This window comes from Macaca mulatta, chromosome 11, assembly GCF_049350105.2.
Source record: "Macaca mulatta isolate MMU2019108-1 chromosome 11, T2T-MMU8v2.0, whole genome shotgun sequence".
Taxonomy (NCBI): domain Eukaryota; kingdom Metazoa; phylum Chordata; class Mammalia; order Primates; family Cercopithecidae; genus Macaca; species Macaca mulatta.
The window spans coordinates 130,343,323-130,363,447 of NC_133416.1; the positions used below are offsets into that span (position 1 = coordinate 130,343,323).

The 20,125-nt window shown below is 52.6% G+C and overlaps 1 protein-coding gene across 12 annotated transcripts in view; it reads right to left on the minus strand.

The window, feature by feature from the left end:
• The window catches only part of ABCB9 (ATP binding cassette subfamily B member 9), a 50,322-nt gene that overhangs the window by 19,865 nt on the left and 10,332 nt on the right, over positions 1–20,125 (minus strand). For 6 of the 12 annotated variants that reach the window (XM_077952734.1, XM_077952729.1, XM_077952733.1 and 3 more), the window contains 6 exon segments: positions 16,142–16,829; positions 7,367–7,481; positions 6,704–6,834; positions 5,548–5,753; positions 2,978–3,175; positions 1,106–1,234 (listed from right to left, as the gene is read on the minus strand). In XM_077952734.1, the coding sequence (XP_077808860.1) occupies positions 1,106–1,234; positions 2,978–3,175; positions 5,548–5,753; positions 6,704–6,834; positions 7,367–7,481; positions 16,142–16,742 (1,380 nt within the window). In that variant the 5' untranslated portion in view covers positions 16,743–16,829. 12 annotated transcript variants of the gene reach the window in all.

A 20,125-nucleotide genomic window follows, 5' to 3' on the forward strand; every position in this document is an offset into this window, starting at 1 on the left:
TTCAAGCGATTCTCCAACCTCAGCCTCCCGAATAGCTGGGACCACAGGCATGAGCCACCACCACGCCCAGTTAATTTTTTGTATTTTCAGCAGAAATGGGGTTGCGCCATGTTGCCCAGGCTGCTCTCAAACTTCTGAGCTCAAGGAATCCGCCTGCCTCAGCCTCCCAAGTGCTGGGATTACAGGTGTGGGCCACTGTACCCGGCCAAGCATGCTCTGTATGTTAGGAGGCAGGTTCTAACATTATCTCTTTTTTTACTGATGAGGAAACTCAGGCACAGAGGGCTCAAGTAACTTGGCCCAGGTCACACAGCCTAGAAGTGGCAGAGCCAGGATTTGAATCCAGGCCCGTCTGTCTCCTGAGTTCAGGCTCTTAGGTGCTGAATGTCCTCACTGGTGATATGGGGGTGATATCAGCACCTGTGTCCTGTTACTGTGAAGACAACAGCTGGTAGTAAACACTCAAAACCCCAGAGCTGGTCGGGCACGGGGCCTGTAATCCCAGCACTTTGGGAGGCCGAGGCAGGCGGATCATTTGAGGTCAGAAGTTCGAGATCAGCCTGGCCAACATGGTGAAACCCCCTCTCTACTAAGAGTACAAAAATTAGCTGGGCATGGTGGTGCGTGCCTGTAGTCCCAGCTACTGGGGAGGGTGAGGCAGGAGAACAGCTTGAAACCGGAGGCAGAGGTTGCAGTGAGCTGAGATTGTACCACTATACTCCAGCCTGGGGGACAGAGCAAGACTCTGTCTCAAAAAAAAAAAAAAAATTAGCTGGGTGTGGTGGCATGTTGGGTGTGGTAGCAGGTGCCTATAACCCCAGCTACTCAAGTGGCTAAGGTGGGAAGATCACTTGAGTCCAGTCTCGAACTCCTGACCTCAAGTGATTCGCCTGCCTCCGCCTCCCAAAGTTCTGGGATTCTAAGCGTGAGCCACCATGCCCTGCCTAGTATTATCATTCTTGACATGATCGTGCTGTCTCCCCTACTTACCTTAGGGAGAAATACCACATTGCTCAGAGCCCCCGGAGCCCCACCACCCCGTTAAGATTCCTCTTCCCCACACCCCTCCCTTCTCTCTGGATCCCTGGAAGCACCGGCCCCTCACCTCCATACAATCTCCCAGGACAAACTCGTAGATGATGAAGGCGATGAGGTTGCCGCTGGTCATCTGGCCCGAGATGACAAGGTGGCCCCCGTAGTAGAGGATGCTGACCTGGACCACCAGCAGTGTGAGCTGGGGCAGAGGGAGAGGGGATATGGGTCGGGGGGACTTTAGATCCCCCACTATCCCCCATTCCCTGCCCCATCCCAGGCTGCAGGGGGAGGTGAGGGCAGACTCAGCCACAAACTGAAATGCCAGCCATTGGCAGGGGTGCCTTCCAAGGCTTGTCACTCAGGCCCGCCCCTGCCCCGAGCATTTCCCTACAGAGGCCTCCAGCTGGAGCAGGCTGTGGGTTTGGCCACAGAACAAGGCTTTCTTTGTAAGCCCCTGGCACACACATGCCACCCCCAGGCTCCTCAGCTTGGCCACACGGGAGCTATTCATCCTCCTCATGGGGAAGAGCATGACTCGGAGAGGGCAAGTGCCCTGGCTAAGGTCACACAGCGAACTCTGTGTTTCCTCCCCCAGCGGGGTTCCGTGAAGAAGGGGCTGTGTTGGGGGCGCCCGTGCCTTCCTTCTGTGCCTGGGGGGCATCTGGGAAGGGAGTGGAGTCTGAGTACCCATGGCAGCCCACACCCAATCAGGGACTCCATCTGTCCTCCTCATGCCCAGCCAGAACTAGGCTGCTGTCTGGACCACCGTGCCTTGGTGGAAGCTGCAAAGGCACCCCCTGCCGGCAGACAGATTGCTAAGAGGCTCGGCCGGCTGAGCTGGCCCCAGCCCCTCCTCTCCTCCTTGGCTGGTACTTTCAGGAGGTGGCAGCCCAGGAGGACCCAGATATCCTCTGTCCCCTGGCTCCCCTGTAGACCACCGACTCCCTCCTCCCTCTCACTCCAAACCCTCCTCATTCCTCCCCAGCTATGCCCTGACCTGCCCACCTCCCATGTGTGGCCAGTGGGGCAGTGACATGATCCAAGTGCTCCCCATCCTCCAAGGAGGGGCTGTGACTCGCTCCCGGGAGTGTACCAGACACTGTCAGGAGTGTGTGTGGCTGTGACACGAGACCTGCCCGAAAGTGGCCTAGGGACCTGCTGACTCCCCACCTCAGCAAGGATGTTTCCCCAGCTGGGAAAAGAAAGCTCCCACCCTGCCACCCCACGCCAGGTGAGGGGGAGACAGGGGTGGCCTTGCATCCTGGAAAGATTCTCAGCCAGGCACAGTGGCTCATGCCTGTAATCCCAGCACTTTGGGAGGCTGACGCGGGTGGATAACCTGAGCTCAGGAGTTCGAGACCAGCCTGGCCAACACAGTGAAACCCTGTCTGTACCAAAAATACAAAAATTGGCCAGGCATGGTGGCGGGTGCCTGTGGTCCCAGCTATGCAAGAGGCTGAGGCAGGAGAATCGCTTGAACCCAGGAGGTGGAGGTTGCAGTGAGCTGAGATGACGCCACTGCACTCCAGCCTGGGTGACAGAGCGAGGCCCTGTCAAGAAAGAAAGAAAGAGAGAAAGAGAGAAAGAGAGAAAGAGAGAGAAAGAGAGAGAGAGAAAGAGAGAGAAGGAGAGGAGAGAAGGAGAGAAGGGGAGAGAGAGAGAGAGAGAGAGAGAGAGAAAGAAAAAGAAAAAGAAAGAAAGAAAGAAAAAGAAAGAAAAAGAAAGAGAAAAGAAAGAAAGAAAGAAAGAAAGAAAGAAAGAAAGAAAGAAAGAAAGAAAGAAAGAAAGAAAGAAAGAAGGAAAGAAAGAAAGAAAAGAAAGAAAGAAAGATTTCTACCAGCTTGACACCAACACGCAGGGCTGAAGTCCTAGATCGAGGGCTTCCCCCATCTTTGCATCCCTTCCCTCCACAGCCAGAGCTGCCTGGCCAGGGGGCACATACCCCGCTGCCCCAGACGTAGTACATGTAGGCGGCCGCCTCCTTCCTGTTCAGCTTGTACACCTGCTGCAGCTTCCGCAGGTACACCTCTGCCTCCTCCTCCTCGTTGGCGAAGCTCCGGACAGTCTTCATGGCGCTGATGGTCTCCTCGGCCGTGTTGCTTGCTCTGGCCAGGGCATTCTGGACCTCTTTGGAGAGCCTCTATGGACAGGAGGGGGACAAGAAGGAGAAGACCCCAAAATAGCCTCACTATGTACTGGAGCCCCCAGGCCTCTCTGGTTTTTTCCACCCTTCGCTGGCACCAGCTATATGCAAGAGGTTCCTGGGACAAAAAGACAAAATCTAGCCCTTTCTCCCCCATCTCTTTCTGGCTCAATTGGACACACTCAGATAGTCAACTCCAGAGAGGATTTTGGGGCGATGGTTTCAGTTCCTGAAGGATGGGGGGTGCTGATCATTAAGTCATCCCCAGTATTCAAAAGAGGTTATTCATGACCGGACAGTTTTTGGTAATCCTTTCAGAAAAGGGGCCTCAACACCTGACTCTGTGCTGGAAGAGCAGGGGATGCCTTGGACGGTTGTTCAGGTTGTACACTATACAAGAAACACAAACTATTAAAGGGGCACCATTTACATCATCAACATAAATTATGTTAGAGCCTGAGCGTTGACAAAGAGATTCCAGAACTCCCAGCCAAGTTCTAGATGGTGGCAGGGGCCATGGGTTGTGAAATCTGCCCACACCATGTGCATGTCACCACATGCAGAGCTGAAAAGTGGTCCCAAGTGTGCGGCCATCAGGCTGCTGTTCACCAGAGTCCTGGAAGAGGCCCCTGGGTGGAGTTGTTCACACTTTGCAGGAGTCACTATGCTGATTCTCAAGCCAGCCAGGAAGGCTGCCCTAGAGGCCAGGACAGGAGCATGCACTGGCATGTCCCATGGCCATGTGTCACACCCTGGCCACAGGAAGCATGCAGGGTGCCTGAGTCATGTCTGGCCACGGGCAGTGTGTGTGGCTTGTGGAGATGACTCACTGACTATACACAACACATTCGGGCATGGGGTGGAAAACCCACACAGAGCCTTCCTGAGGCCTCCCTTAGCTGAGCTCAAAGGCGGGGCCTGCAGTGCACACAGAGGTGGGGGCTGAGGGGGAGCTCCAGGGTTTCCTGCTCTGTACCAGGGGCTGGTGGGAAGACTGGAAGCAAGGGGTGGGGAGCAGCATGCCGGAAACGGCTCAGACTCTAAAGAATAGATTTACTTTCTCATCTCAGTGAGGACAGCAGGGAGGTTCGTGACCTGGAACTTCAGGTAGAGGTCCCTCCTGTGTGGCTGGAGAAGGCTGTGGGGAGTGGCCTCACCGGGGGCTGGGTGGGAGACGGCTTCCTTTGCTACCCTGGTCTCAGGTCACCAACACCAAAGACTCCAATGGAGCTGCGACAGTTACTTACCCGGCACCACCTGGAGGCCGTCATGCATCCGAGCCCCTGCTCAGAAGTACCCCGTGTGGGCCTAGGTGACTGTGAGGGGGTTGCCTGCACCTGTCACAGGGTCACAGCCCTGCCTGTCTGAACCCAGCCTGTCTGTCCCTTAGGGCTCGGGGGCACCCACCCATTTGGGAAGCTGAAGGAGGGTGAGGCCAAACCTGGCTCACGGGCCTAGCTCCGAAGCAGAAGCAGTGCTGTGGGGTGGCCAGAGGGGACAGCAGCCTGCCCATGACGGCATCACGGCAGGCCCGCACCATCCCCACATACACGCCAGGCACGTTCCAACCCAGGGCCTTTCCACTGGCTGTGCCCTCTGCTCAGCACATACCTCCCAAGACGCCCGCCTCCTTCAGACCCTTCTCAGCAAGACTTATTTAACTTGTATTTATTCATTCGTTTTAGAGACAGGGTCCTGTTCTGTCACCCAGGCTAGAGTATAGTGGCACAATCATAGCTCACTACAGCCTCGACCTCCTGGGCTTAGGCAATCCTCCACCTCAGCCTCCAAGGTAGCTGGGACCACAGACATGTGCCACCAAACCCAGCTAATTACAAAAAAAAATTTTTTTTGTAGAGATGGGGTCTTGCTATATTGCCCAATCTTGTCTCGAACTCCTAGGTTCAAGTGGTCCTCATGCCTGTGTCTCCCAAAGTTCTGGGATTACAGGCATGACCCACCGGGCCCAGCCAGCAAGTAAAATTTAAAATTGCAACTACCCCCAATGCTCCCAATCCCTCTGCTCCTCACTTCGTATTTCTCCTTAGCACTGACCATCTTTTACTGTATTGTGGATTCTTATTCTTTGTGCTGTTGGTACCTAGTATCTGTCTCTGCCACTAGAATACAAGTTCCAGGAAGGCAAGGGCCTTGGCTGTTTCACTGATGTATCCCAGTGCCTGGGACATAGCAGATGCTCAATCATTATTTACTGAATGAGCAAACAAATGAATGAATGAATGCAAACACAGCCTCGAGACCAGTCCTTCACTAGCCCTTAGTGGCCCCCTGAGCCCCTGAGGGGCTATTTGGGGATGTTTGGGGGCTGCCAGGGTGCACAGCCCCCAGCAGGGTCGGGGCGGGCCTACCTTGTAGTACTTGCCGTAGATGTTGGACACCATCATGATGATGGGGAAGCCCATGAAGGTGACCAAGGAGAGCTGCCATGAGAGGCTGAACATGAAGACCACCACGCCCGTGACCTTGACCGTGTTCCGCAGAAAGACATTGATGTTCTGGGAGACCAGGTCGCTGACCATGGTGGTGTCCGAGGTCAGGCGGGAGATGAGGTCCCCTGGAACACAGGCGGCTCAGCTCCTGCCACAGCAACCCGGGCTTTGGGGGTGGCGGTGGGGGATGCTAAGGGGCCACTGAGACAGACACTGGGAAGCCGGGCCTCCCTACCTGTGGGCGGGGTTGGGAGGTGGGAGAGAAGAGCAGATACTCCTCGAGGGCTACTCTGAGCCAATCCCAGTAACCAGCATCTTGCTTAAGCTTCATGACATCCCGCTGTACAGCGGAGGAGGCTGGGGCTCAGAACAGGAGGGCCCCCGTAGTCACATGGCCCGTCTGTGACTGAGCCAGACTTCAAAGCCATGTCTCCTCCCTGTCACTGGCAGAGGGGGTAACTCCCCTTCCCTTCTAGAGAAATAACCTGGCTGGTGGCAGGCAGAAAAGCACAGACACTTCTTACCTAAGTTGGACACTGTGCTAAGAGCTGTGTAAGGACCCCATGGGTGGCTACTATCCGTGTTCCCATTTTACAGACAAGAAAACAGAGGCTCAGAGAGGTGAAGTTCGCAAGTGGAGGCACCAGGGCTTGGACCCAGGCTGGTGTGTCTCAGCTTGGATCTTGGTGGATATTCTATCGTCTTTCCTGTTGTGGTCCCTGGCCCTCACCCGCTGACCCCCATAGGAGCGGAGTCTCTGCCGGCCACAGGGGTGGCTAGTCCTGGCCCTGGTGGTTTCCACGGGGCAATGGAAAGCAAGGCCTTGGCCCCTGCAGGGACCTCGGGTGGCCTGGCCAGGGCCCCACAGAGGCCGCAGCCCACACCAAAACCTCAGTGAGCAAGCCAGCTCCCAGGACACAGGCCAAGCCCAGGGTGTTCCCAGCCCGAACTAACAGCAGGAGGCGAAGGCAGAGGGCCGAGACCACCCACACGCCCATTTCATTCCTCAGAGCCAAGCAAGGCCACTGGGGTGGGGCCCAGCCCCCAGGACACCTAGGGCACTGGGAGGACCAACCTGTGCGATTCTCATCAAAGAAGCTTGTCTCCTGGGACACCAGTGAGCGGAAGAGACAGTTTCGAAGGCGAATGTTCAGTCTGGCAAATATGAGGGTAAAAATGCCGCCCCGAATACCTGCGGCAAATGAGCTAATTGCAGATAAGAGATGTTATAGCACGACGTCCTTCCAGACCAATGACCACACCCGGCTGCCCCCTCCCGCTGCCGGCAGGCCTGGGAGCCCCACCGCAGCCCCGCTCCAGGGCTGGCACCCCTGTGGGGTCCCCCTCATTCCCAGTGGGAGCCCCCCCAAGGTGAGGGCAAAGGGGACAGTGGTGGGGCAAGAGACCCAGATGTGCCAGCCAGACCCTCTTGCTTCCAGAACAGCTCAGACAAAGCTGGTTCTGTCTGGGACTAGATTCCTGCTTGGAAAACAGCCAGGGAGGGTGAGCGGGGAACCCTGAGGACTGAAGCCCTTTTCAGGGACCACAGGGTGTGGTTCTAGGGTACTCTAAGTCAGTGTGGAAGCCAGTTCCCAGGATGACCAACTGAGGGACAGGCCCACCAGGGGCATTTCCAGGGCCTCCCTGGCCCGTCTTCCTTAGGAACAGGCCCTCCCTTCCCTCCCTGGTGCAGGCGGGTGTGCGGGGCGGGGTGGGGCGTGGGGGCTGAGCCGGCTACCTGCCAATGGCCAGCAGGCACACGATGGTGACAGCCGTGCTGAACTGATCCATGCTTTTCTGGATGACGATGCCGTCAATGGCTCGGCCCGTGTAGTAGGGCAGGAAGGTCTCTCCTGGGGGAGGCAGGGCAGCCTCAGGGACATCTGCAGCCAGGGGAACCCGCACCCTTCCTCCTGAGGCTCCTGAAGTCCACACACCAACCCATCCGCCCGCTCCACCAGTGGGCTTTCCTCCCTCGGCAAACTCTTGCTGCCCATCGTGGGGCCCCAGGGTGCTTAATGCCCCCTCCTCAGAGAACAGGGGAGCACTGGGCCTTGCATCCACACAGCCTGCTGGTTCTTATTTGTAGTGGCTACCAGGCATCGAGCCAGGGCTCCCGCGGGATGCTTCATTCTCTTCTTTTTTGAGACAGGGTCTCGCTCTCTCCCCCAGGCTGGAATGCAGTGGTGCAATCATAGCTCACTGCAGCATCAAACTCCTGGGCTCACACGATCCTCCTGTCTCAGCCTCCTGAGTGGGGAATACAGGCATGTGCCACCATGCCAGGCTAATTTAATTAATTAATTTATTTATTTTTGTAGAGATGGGGGTCTTACTATGTTGCCCAAGCTGGTCTCAACCTCCTGGGTCGAAGCAATCCTCCCACCTCGGCCTCCCAAAGTACTGGGATTGTAGGTATGGGCCCCCGCTCCTGACCTTTGTTTCATTCCCTTTGGAGCAGGCCCTGGGATCACCCCGCATTTTACAAATGAGAAAAGTTAATTTAATTTGTTTTTATTTTTATTTTTGTAAAATATTTTCTTTTTTTTTTTTTTTTTTTTTTAACTTTTTGAGACAGGGTTTCGCTCTTGTTGCCCAGGCTGGAGTGCAGCCTCAACCTCCTGGGCTCAGTGGATCCTCCCACCTCAGACTCCTAAGTAGCTGGGACTACAGGCACGCGCCACCAGGCCTAGCTAAATTTTTTGTACTTTTTTGTAGAGACGAGGTTTCGCTAGGCTGCCCAGGCTGGTCTCTAACTCCTGGGCTCAAGCGATCCACCCACCTCAGCTTTCCAAAGTGCTGGGGTTACAGGCCTGAGTCACAGTACCCGGCTGAAAGTGAAGTTGAATCAGAAGACTCGCCCAGGCCACATGGCAATCACTGGCTGATTGACACCAAAGTTGATTTCATTCTTCTCACTGGGTTCAGAATCCAAATTCTAGAACCTCACAAGATGTTGCTATTCTGGTTCCAGGCAATGCCGGAAATTGCCACCCCACCCCTCCTGGTGGGGCACTTGACACCTTGCTGGGTGCTTTCCTACCCACTTGCCTTACTGTGTTTTCACAACAATCCTGGGGTGGAATGGGAGACTCAGAGAGGCTGAGAAATTTACTCCGGGTCACACAGCAAGGGGAAAGGCTGGGACTCAAACCTAAACTGGCTTCCAATCTGGGGGCTCTTTCTTTTCCCTTCCTGCTGTGGTCTGAATGCATCTCCCAGAATTTATACATTGAAACACAATCACAATGTGATGGTGAGTAAGTCACAAGGACAGAGCTCTCCAGGATGGGATGAGGGCCTTTTTCAAAGGACTTGTGAGCCTGGTTTGCCGTCTCTCGCCCTTCCACCTTCTGCAGTGTGAGGACACGGCAGTCTTCCCCTCCGGAGGACACAGCAAGGAGGGACCATCTTGGAAGCAGAGAGTGGCCTTCACAACACCAAGCCTGCTGGCACCTTGATCTGGGACTTCCCAGCCTTCAGAACAGTGAGAAATCAGTTTCTCTTGTTTCTAAATGACCCAGTCTGTGGTATTTTGTTATAGCAGCAGAAACGAGACTCCCCCGGCAATAATCTGGAATGCCCACTCTCCTCTTATGGAAATAGTGGTGTCACCAGGCCAGGCCCTTGTTCATCCCAGGACCTGTTGCCACTGAAGTTCTTTCCATGAGCAGAGCCAGGTTTGGGGCTGGGTATACAGTAGGTGCTCAATAAAGGTTAGGGAATGAACCCCGGGCAGGTCTGGCTAGCACTGTCTGACCTGGCTCAGACACGTGAATAGTGAGACTTTCTGTGCAGTTCTGGTGCCCTCTGCTGGGACCATGAGGTGGCAGCCTAGAGGGCCTGTGTCCCCACAGTCCTTGGCCAGACGGGGTCTCCAGCCAAGGCTGCAGAGTTCTGCCCAGCCTGAATTTCTGCCTCAGTTTACCCACAGAAAAGAAGATGGCAACGGTGAGCTGTGACAGCATTTTGGTTCCAGCAAGCACCAATGCTAATAATCGCCCTACTGGGTACCAGGGGCTGTGCATGCCGGCAAACTGTCCTGCCGAACCTGCGCAAGAATTACGCGAAACTCTCCAATGTACCAGCAAACAGACCATTTCCAGAACCCGACCACTTTCACTGCCTCTACTGCCCCGACCCTGGTCCAAGTCATTCACCTCATTGGGACTATCTCAGTAGCCTGCTCTCAACTTTGCTCACATCAGCCTGTTCACACAGCAGACGGCAGGATCCTGTTGGAACTAACAGATCTTATGGTCCCTCGGCTCAAAACAGTCCAAAGCCCCCTTCTCATCCAGTGAGATGGTAAAAGCCAAAGTCTTTACAATACCCCAAAGGACCTGCATGACTGAGCCGCTAGCAGAGACCTTTGTCTTCTCCCCGCTCCATCTCACTCCCTCTGCTCTAGCTAACTGGTGTCTGCTCTTGAACAACTGGACACCTTCCTGCCTCAGGACCTTTGCATGGGCTGGTCCTTCTGCTTGGAGTGCTCTTACTACAGACATCTTTTTTTTTCTGAGATGGAGTCTCAGTCTGTTACCCAGGCTGGAGTGTAGTGGCATGACCTCAGCTCACTGTAACCTCCACCTCCCAGGTTCAAGTGATTCTCATGCCTCAGCCTCCCAAGTAGTTGGGATTACAGGTGACTGCCACAACGCCCGGCTAAATTTTATATATGTGTGTGTATATATATATATATTTTTTTTTTTTTTCTTTTTTTGAGACGGAGTCTCACTCTGTCGCCCAGGCTGGAGTGTATTGGCATAATTTTGGCTTGCTGCCACCTCTGCCACCGGGTTCAAGTGACTCTCCTGCCTCAGCCTCCTGAGTAGCTGGGATTACAGATGCCTGCCACTATGCCCGGCTAATTTTTGTATTTTTAGTAGAGACGGAGTTTCGCCATGTTGGCCAAGCTGATCTTGAACTCCTGACCTTGTGATCTACCTACCTTGGCCTCTCAAAGTGCTGGGATTATAGGTGTGAGCCACTGCGCCCGGCCTAAATTTTATATTTTTATTAGAGACAGGGTTTCATCATGTTGCCCAGGCTGGTCTCGAACTCCTGACCTCAAGTGATCTGCCCGCCTCGGCCTCCCAAAATGCTGGGATTACAGGTGTGAGCCACCGTACCCAGCCGCTTACCCCAGATATCTGCTCCCCTACCTTCTTCAAGTATCAAAGGCTACCCAGTAATCCTATAGGTTTGGTACAATTATTTCTTCCATTTGTGGAAATGTATTCTTTCCACAGAATAGGAAATTGAGGCTCAGAGAGATTAAGTCACTTGCCCAAGTTTATACATTTGGTTTACCATGAAATCCATATTAAAGAATCTTAGGCTACAGAAGGTAGCTCACACCTGCAATCCCAGCACTTTGGGAGGCCGAGGTGGGAGGATCACTTGAGCTGGAGAGGTCAAGGCTGCAGTGAGCTGTGATTGCTCCACCATACTCCAGCCAGCCTGGGTGACAGAGGAAGGCCCTGCCTCAAAAAAAAAAAAAAAAAAAAAAAAAAAAGAAAGAAAAAAAGGACTCCATTTGTTTTTGGGATGGAGGTTCGCTTTTGTTGCCCAGGCTGGGGAGTAAACGGTGCGATCTCCGCTCACAGCAACCTCTGCCTCCCAGGTTCAAACGCATCTCCTGCCTCAGCCTCCCGAGTAGCTGGGATTACAGGCATGCGCCATCACACCTGGCTAATTTTGCATTTTTAGTAGAGACAGGGTTTTACCATGTTGGCCAAGCTAATCTTGAACTCCTGACCTCAAGTGATCCGCCCACCTCAGCCTTCCAAAGTGTTAGGATTACAGGCGTGAGCCACCACACTTGGCCTCTAAAGAACCTTAATTTAATAAGAGATACTCAACCTTAAAACTAACATTTCCCAATTGGTGGTTTTTTTATTTTTGTTTGTTTGTTTGAAAATTCTGAGGGTACAGAAAAGCTGGGCACTGCTGAATGCGTGTTGATTGAAAAATAATTATTAATTATCATAGTACCTAATTGTTTTTTTTTTTGAGATGAGGTGTTGCTGTGTTGCCCAGGCTGGTCTCAAACTCCTGAGCCAAAGCAACCCTCCCTCCTTGGCCATCCAAGTAGTTGGGATCACAGGTGTGTGCCATTGTATCTGGCCCTGACACTGATTAAGTATTTACTTGTGCTAGGCACCAAGGCCTCCTCTCACTTCTTTCTCACAATACCCTAACAAAGCCCTCACTTCAGAATGGGCAAGTGAGCACTGGCCAGGTTAATAACTTGCCTAAAGTTATCAAAGAAGTTGGGAGGCTGAGCTGTGAGTCTGCGCCCTGACTCTTGATGCAATCCTGCAAGCAGGGAAAATGTGCTCAGCAGTATTTGAGGATGTCTGCATTCCTTGACCACACAGCAGCTGACGGCAGGGCCCCAGCAGGCAGGGTAAACAAGGTCATGGCACAGAGCGCTATCTGTCTGCACAGGCATGACAGTCATTCATTTATTCATTCAGTGAGCCCGTCTCTGTGCCAGCTACTGGGATCCAGGGTGAGTCAGACCTGGCCCCTGCCCCTGAGGGGCTCAGGACCTCGGAGGGGAGGCAGGAGGGTGAATGCATAACAGGGTCTTGCTATGTTGGCCAGGCTGGTCTTGAACTCCTGGCCTCAAGTGATCCTCCTGCCTCAGACTCCCAAAGTACTGGGATTTTAGGCATGAGCCACTGTGCCCAGCATAAATGCATAGTTTTTGTTTTGTTTTGTTTTGTTTTTTTGAGATGGAGTCTCACTTTGTTGCCCAGGCTGGAGTGCTGTGGCACAATCTTAGCTCACTGCAGCCTCCACCTCCTGGGTTCAAGAGATCCTCCTGCCTCAGCCTTCTGAGCAGCTGGGATTACAGGCGGCTGCCACCACACCCAGCTAATTTTTGTATTTTTAGTAGTGACAGGGTTTTGCCATATTGTCCAGGCTGGTCTCGAACTCCTAACCTCAGGTGATCTGCAGGCCTCGGCTCCCCAAAGTGCTGGGATTACAGACGTGAGCCACCGCGCCCGGCCTGAATGCATGATTTTTATGTCATAAAAGCTATAACTGAGGTGCAGACAAAGTTGCCACAGTCGGCAGAATCTAAGGTGGCTTCCTAAGGAGGGGATTTTTGGGCTTCCCAGCATGAGCAGGAGAAACTGTCTGGTTGAACAGGAAGGGGTCATCCCAGTCCCCACAGCTGCTAGCATTTACTGGGAGCTGTCTACGTGCCAGGAGCTGTCTGAGGTATCTCACCCATGTGGATTCACTGACCCTTCCAATCCCAGTAGGAGGGTACTACTATGCCCATGTCACAGAAGAGGAGGCTAAGACTTAGAGGGGTTAAATAACTTGCCTAACCTCACACAGCTGTTGAGGGGATGGGACTGAGAGGGCAGAGATGGATCATAGGAGAAAGGGCTGCAGAGTCAGGGCCAGCTCTGGGTTTGCCTGTCCTCTTTCAGAACATTCTGGCATTGTTACTGCATTGTCACCTCTCCAGGCTCTGTCTCTGTCAATTAACATCTTTATTTTATTATTTTTTTATTATTATTTTTTTGAGACGGAGTCTCACCTGTCACCCAGGCTGGAGTGCAGTTGTGTGATCTCGGCTCACTGCAACCTCTGCCTCCCAGGTTCAAGCGATTCTCCTGCCTCAGCCTCCCCAGTAGCTGGAATAACAGGCATATGCCAACACATCTGGCTAAGTTTTATATTTTTAGTAGAGATGGGGTTTCACCATGTTGCCAGGCTTGTCTCGAACTCCTGACCTCAAGTGATCCACCCACCTGGGCCTCCCAAAATGTTGGGATTACAGGTGTGAGCCATAATGCCCGGCCTAAAATTTTTAAAACTCATAATAGCTAACAACCCTGAGCACTTAACATGACAAGCCAAGCTCTGTACTTAGTCCTTCTATTTTTTGTTTGTTGTTGTTGTTGTTGTTTTTTGTAGAGACAGGGTCTTGCTCTGTTGCCCAGGCTGGAGTGCAGTGGCGTCATCATGGCTCACTACAACCTCAAACTCCTGAGCTCAAGGGATCCTCCCACCTCAGCCTCCTGAGTAGCTGGGACTATAAGCAAGTACCACCATGCCCAGCTAATTAAAAAAAAATTTTTTTAGAGTCAGGGTCCTGCTATGTTGCCCAGAGTGGTCTCAAACTCCTGGGCTCAAGTGATCCTGTAGCCTTGGCCTCCCAAAGTGCTGGGATTAGACATGAGCCACTGCACCCAGCTCTCCTGTTTTTTTCGGCATCTAAAACATCAGGAAATAAGGACTCTAACAATCCTCGTCGCACAGAGGAAGGAAGTGAGGCTCAGAAAGGCTGGAGAACTTGCGCAGGGCCATGCAGCTGGGTAGGGAGCAGGACAGGGATTTGTGCCCAGGCCTCGTTGCCCCCAGAACCTGTGGAGCTCCAACCCTGCAGTGCCACCTTCCCACCTGTGTTGCTGAGTGGTGCCTTCAAACTGTTTGGACCAGACTCACAGGCACAAATACATTTCACGTCACAAACCAGGCCACACTTGCATGTAGGCACACACAACTAAAATATTAATAACAGTGTCACAAACCAATGCTGCATCTTTCCACAAGCAACACACTCTGATGTTTGTTTTTTTTTTTTGTGATCTGCCCGCCTTGACCTCCCAAAGTGCTAGGATTACAGGCATGAGCCACCACACCTGCCCACTCCGATGTTTTCTAGTCTATTCTCTGATGATCCCAGCTCCAGGAATTTCTTCTACAGATCCATCCACATTCATATGAAATGTGTATGAACAGAATTATTCACATGCAGGCCGGGCGCAGTGGCTCATGCCTGTAATCCTAGCATTTTGGGAGGCCAAGGCAGGTGGATCGCTTGAACTCAGGAGTTCGAGACCAGTCTGGCCAACACGGAGAAACCATGTCTCTACTAAAAATATAAAAATTAGCCAGTTGTGGTGGCAGGCGCCTGTAATCCCAGCTACTTGGGAGGCTGAGGCAAGAGAATCGCTTGAACCCGGGAGATGGAGGTTGTGGTGAGCCAAGATGGCACCACTGCGTTCCAGTCTGGGTGACAGAGTAAGACTCCGTCTCAAAAAAAAAAAAATTATTCATGTTCAGAGGAAAAGCCTCAAAATAACCCAAGAGTCAAATGATGGGAGACCAACTAAATAATCCATGGTATATACAATGGAATATTATGCAGCCAAATAAAACAATGAGGTACTGGTTGGGAAAATTCCAGAACGCATTGTTAAGTGAAAAGAGCAAAACATAAAACAATGTGGGTGAGAGGTGGGGGTGACACATGTTCTTTTGATGTGCTTGTAGCTGCATAAGGAAAAGCTGGGAACATGCACAAGAACTGATTAAGAAAGAGTGTTTTCCTGGCCACCTGGGAGTTTCTGGATCCTTTTCCTGCAGTTAGCCCTAGGCAGGATGATCAGGGGAGAATTAGAAGTGAAACACAGTCAGGCATTGTGGCTTGTGCCTGTAATCCCAGTGCTTTGAGAGGCCAAGGTAGGAGGATCACTTGAGCCCAGGAATTTGAGATCAGCCTGGACAACATAGTGAGATCCTATCTCTACAAGTTTTTTTTAATTAGCTGGGTGTGGTGCACACGCCTGTAGTCCCAGCTATTCCGGAGACAGAGGTGGGGGTATTACTTGAGCCTGGGAGGTTGAAGCTGCCATAAGCTGTGATCATGCCACTGCACTACAGCCTGGGCAACAGAGTGAGACCCTGTCTAAAAAGAAAAAAACAGGTAGGTGTGGAACTCATAGTTTCCTTTTTCTTCTCTTGTCTTTTACTTTTTCCTTTTATAAATTGAGATAGGGTCTTGTCATGTTGCCCAGGCTGGTCTTGAACTCCTGGGCTCAGGCAATCTTCCCACCTTGGCCTCCCAAAGTGCTGGGATTACAGGCGTGAGCCACCGTGCCTGGCCTATTTTTTCATTTTAAATTACATAAAATAGAAATGGGGCAGGCACGGTGGCTCACGCCTATAATCCCAGCACTTTGGGAGGCCAAGGCCAGAGGATCACCTGAGGTCAGAAGTTCGAGATCAGCATGGCCAACATGGCAAAACCCCGTCTCTACTAAAAATACAAAAATTAGCTGGGCGTGGTGGCACGTGCCTGTAGTCCCAGCTACTCGGGAGGCTGAGGCAGGAGAATCACTTGAAGCTGGGAGGCAGAGGTTGCAGTGACCTGAGACTGTACCACTGCACTCCAGCCTGGGTAACAGAGCAAGACTACGTTTCGAATAAATAAATAAAATAAAATAAAATAAAATAAAATAGAAATGGGTTCTTGCTATGTTGCCCAGGCTGGTCTTGAACCCCTGGGCTCAAGTGATCTTCCCACCTCAGCCTCCCAAAGTGCTAGGATTATCAATATGAGCCACCATGCCTGGCCTGTTTTCCTTTTCGAATCAGTTTGATGTCTGAACCATGTAAGTAAAATCTTTAAAATCTAAGGCAGTCATATTCACCTAATTTGATTTTCTGGTGGCCACGTGTCCCCGAGGTCCTTACTTACCCAGAGCTGCCACGATGAGGAAGAAAGAGGCGGCCACGAGGAAGGCCACGTCGGGCTTAGTGTAGGAGAGCAGCTTCTGCAGCGTGGCCCCAGACGCCTGCTCGGGCGGTGGCAGGCCACTCCCAGGGAAGCCCTCGGCCTCAGTGGCCGCCCCTGGCTCCAGGGCCTGGGTGCTTGGTCGCACGGTGGACAGCAGCCACCAGAGCAGGAAGGATGCGCCAAGTGAAATGTACGTCCACACGAACAGGGCCCAGAACCAGGGGTCCCGGATGGGCCTGCGCACCTCTGAGAAGAGCAGCAGCTTCACCATGGCGTAGATGCCTACGAAGAGGCACACGAGGGTGATGACCAACCACGAGGCCCGCAGCCGCCGGGGCCCCAGTGCACTGTTCTTGGCCACACCAATGGTGGCCCCCAGCAGCAGGCAGCTGCGGTACAGGCAGGCTGCCCAGAGGTCCAGCACCGAGTCAAAGATGTTGAAGTGGCGGATGTCCTCCAGAAGGCTGCGGTCCAGGTGACTGAAGACATAGATGGCCGTGGTCACGCAGATGTCCACACTCATGAAGGCCAAAGTCACCACCACCGCCTTCCACAGCCGCATCCTGCTGGCTGAAGGTGGGCGGGTGCTGAGGGCCAGGTTGTAGCTCACGGGGGCAAGGCCATCATCGTCCACAGGGCGAGGCCAGGCCTATAGGGACAACAGCAAACATCAGCACAAGGGGTTCGGGTTTGCCACTCGCTGGCTGTGTGACCTTGAGAAAGTCACTTGACATCTCTGAGCCTTCGTTTTCTCACCTGTAAAATGGCAATATCAACTTCCTGGGGTACTATGAAGATTCCACTCATTCAAGGGATACTTATTGAGTGCCCACTGTGGCCAGGCGCTGTTCTTTGTTTTTTGTGTCATGAACAAAAGTAACAAAGATCCCTGCTCTCCTGGAGATGACATACTCATGCAGGAGACAGATAATAAGGAAATGGGTCAGGCGAGGTGGCTCACGCCTGTAATCCCAGCACTTTGGGAGGCTGAGGTAGGTGGATCACCTGAGGTCAGGAGTTTAAGAACAGACTGGGATGTGTGTATTGTGAGGCCAAGGTTGGAGGATCCCTTGAGGCTAGGAGTTGGAGAGCAGCCTGGGCAACAGGGTGAGACCCTGTCTTAAAAATAAATAAACAAATGAGTGTGGTAGCATGCTCCTGTAGTCCAAGCTACTTGGGAGGCCAAGACGGGGGGATCGCTTCAGCCTGGGAGTTCGAGGCTCTGGCTCCAGGGCCTGGGTACCTGGCCGCATGGTGGACAGCAGCCACCAGAGCAGGAAGCTACAGTGAGCTATGATCATGCCACTGCACTCCAGCCTTGGTGACAGCAAGATCCTATCTCTTAAAAAAAAAAAAAAAAAAAAATTTTTTTTTTTTTTGAGACGGAGTTTCGCTCTTTTTGCCCAGGCTGGAGTGCAATGGCGTGATCTCGGCTCACTGCAGCTTCCACCTCCCAGGTTCAAGCGATTCTCCTGCCTCAGCCTCCCGAGTAGCTGGGATTACAGGCATGCGCCACCATGCCTGGCTAATTTTGTATTTTTAGTAGAGATGGGGTTTCTTCACGTTGGTCAGGCTGGTCTTGAACTCCTGACCTCAGGTGATCCACCCGCCTTGGCCTCCCAAAGTGCTGGGATTACAGGCATGAGCCACCGCGCCTGGCCTAAAAATTTTTTTTAGTTAAAAAAAAGAGGCCGGGCGCGGTGGCTCAAGCCTGTAATCCCAGCACTTTGGGAGGCCGAGACGGGTGGATCACGAGGTCAGGAGATCGAGACCATCCTGGCTAATACAGTGAAACCCCGTCTCTACTAAAAAATACAAAAAAAATAGCCGGGCAAGGTGGCGGGCGCCTGTAGTCCCAGCTACTCAGGAGGCTCAGGCAGGAGAATGGCGCAAACCTGGGAGGCGGAGCTTGCAGTGAGCTGAGATCCGGCCAGTGCACTCCAGCCTGGGCGACAGCGCAAGACTCCGTCTCAATAAAAAAAAAAAAAAAAAAAAAAAAAAAAAAGAGATAAGGGTTATGGCAGAAAAAAGAGGGGGGTGAACAGGATAGGGGTGAGGGAAGAGAGAGATCAATTTTATTTTATTTATTTATTTTTTTGAGACAGAGTCTTGCTCTGTCGCCCAGGCTGGAGTACAGTGGTGCGATCTACAGGTACCCCACCACCATGCCCAGCTAACTTTTGTATTTTTTTAGGGGTTTCACCATGTTAGCCAGGCTGTTCTTAAACACCTGACCTCAAGTGATCCGCCTGCCTCGGTATCCCAAAGTGCTGGGAGCACAGGCGTGAGCCACTGCGCCGGGCCAAAGATCAGTTTTAAATAGGGGGCCAGAGAAGACCTCGTTGGGTAGGTAACACTTGAGCAAGACTTGAAAGAGGTACGGAAGTCTGCCAAGTGGCTATCTGGGGAAAAGCACTTGGCACAGGTGAAACAGTGCCAGAGCCCCGAGGCAGGAGTAGCCCTTGGGAAGGCAGCAAGGCCCCATGAGGTCAGAGAGGGTGGGGAGCATCTGGAGCATTTTGCATCGATAATGAGAACGAAGCTGAGATAAGCAGAGTTTAATAAACAGCCTCTGTCTTTACTACCGCTACTAATTTCTCTGAACCTGTTTCCTCATTCGCAAAATGTGAGTGTGAGGTTCAAGGTGTCAGTTCTGGGCAGAGTACCTGGTGCATAATTGCTGCTGATTGTAATCAACCATATACAGTGTGTGCTTAATAAATATCTGTCCACTTTTCTCCTCTCCACATCAGGCCTTCTATCTCTGCAACCCCAAATGAACTGTTTTGGTCTAAGAAAGAACTTCACAGCTGTGGGGGGGGGGGGGGCTTGCAGGCTGCACAGCAATCCAGAAACCTTGGCATCTGTTTGGAAGTTTCCAGAACCTTTTCCTCCTGCCCAGGTTGGCCCTCGTGCCCAGCCCTAGGCCCCTTTGGTTTTCTGAATCTTGATGTCTGCTTTATCCAAGGCATCTCCTGGCACTGGGTCCCTCAGGACTCTCCCAGAGCTGCAGGGACACCTGGGAAGTGGGCCTAGAGGCCTGAGTTTGTGAGTGGGGCTTGTCCAGGGTAGGGTTAGGACCGGGCTGGGGGGTGTCCCTGGGTGCTACCTCCTGTCTCAGGTCCAGTCCTTCCTCCCCTGGGCCTTTTGTTTTCCCATCTGCAAAATGGGCTGAGCTCTAGATCCCCCAAGAGGAGGGGCGAGGGGCTGGGAGAAAGCGGGGATGACTGTGTCATGGCTGGGAAGGGGCCATCCTGAGAGAGATCCTTTCCCCAAAGCTCTGGCGCCCAGGTACACAAACCGCTCACATTATGGCATGATTGGAACCTCACACAATCCCACGAGGTCAGGGTTTCCATAGTCCCACTTACAGTTGGGGAAACTGAGGCACAGAGAGACAAAATCATCTGATCCAGACATTCAGCCAACAAGGGCCCAAGCCAGGACTTGAAGCAGTGAGTGCAGGACCCCAGCATCTGCCTCTCCACCTGTCCACTGCATGCCTGGCACACAGCAAGTGTCTAATAACTACAAGCAGACGGGGATGTAACACTGCACTTCCTGTGAGCCCTGCCCTGCGCCATGTGCTTCAAATTCAGGTGGCTCCACCTATTTAATCCTCACAGCGACTTTGTGAGATGTGCACTCTCATCCCTCCCACTTAACAGATGGAGAAACTGAGGACCAGAGAAGTGAAGATTGCCCAAGATTACACAGCTTCTGAATAGCAGAGCTGGGATGTGGACTCACAGGTGTCAGAGTCTAGAATCTGTGTTCTTCACCCCTAAACTAAGATAACATTCAATATAGAAAATGCTACCAGGGGCCAGGCACGGTGGCTCACATCTCTTGGGAGGCCGAGATGGGCAGATTGCTTGAGTTCACGAGTTCGACTCCAGCCTGGGTAACGTGGCAAAATCCCGTTTCTACTAAAAATACAAAAAT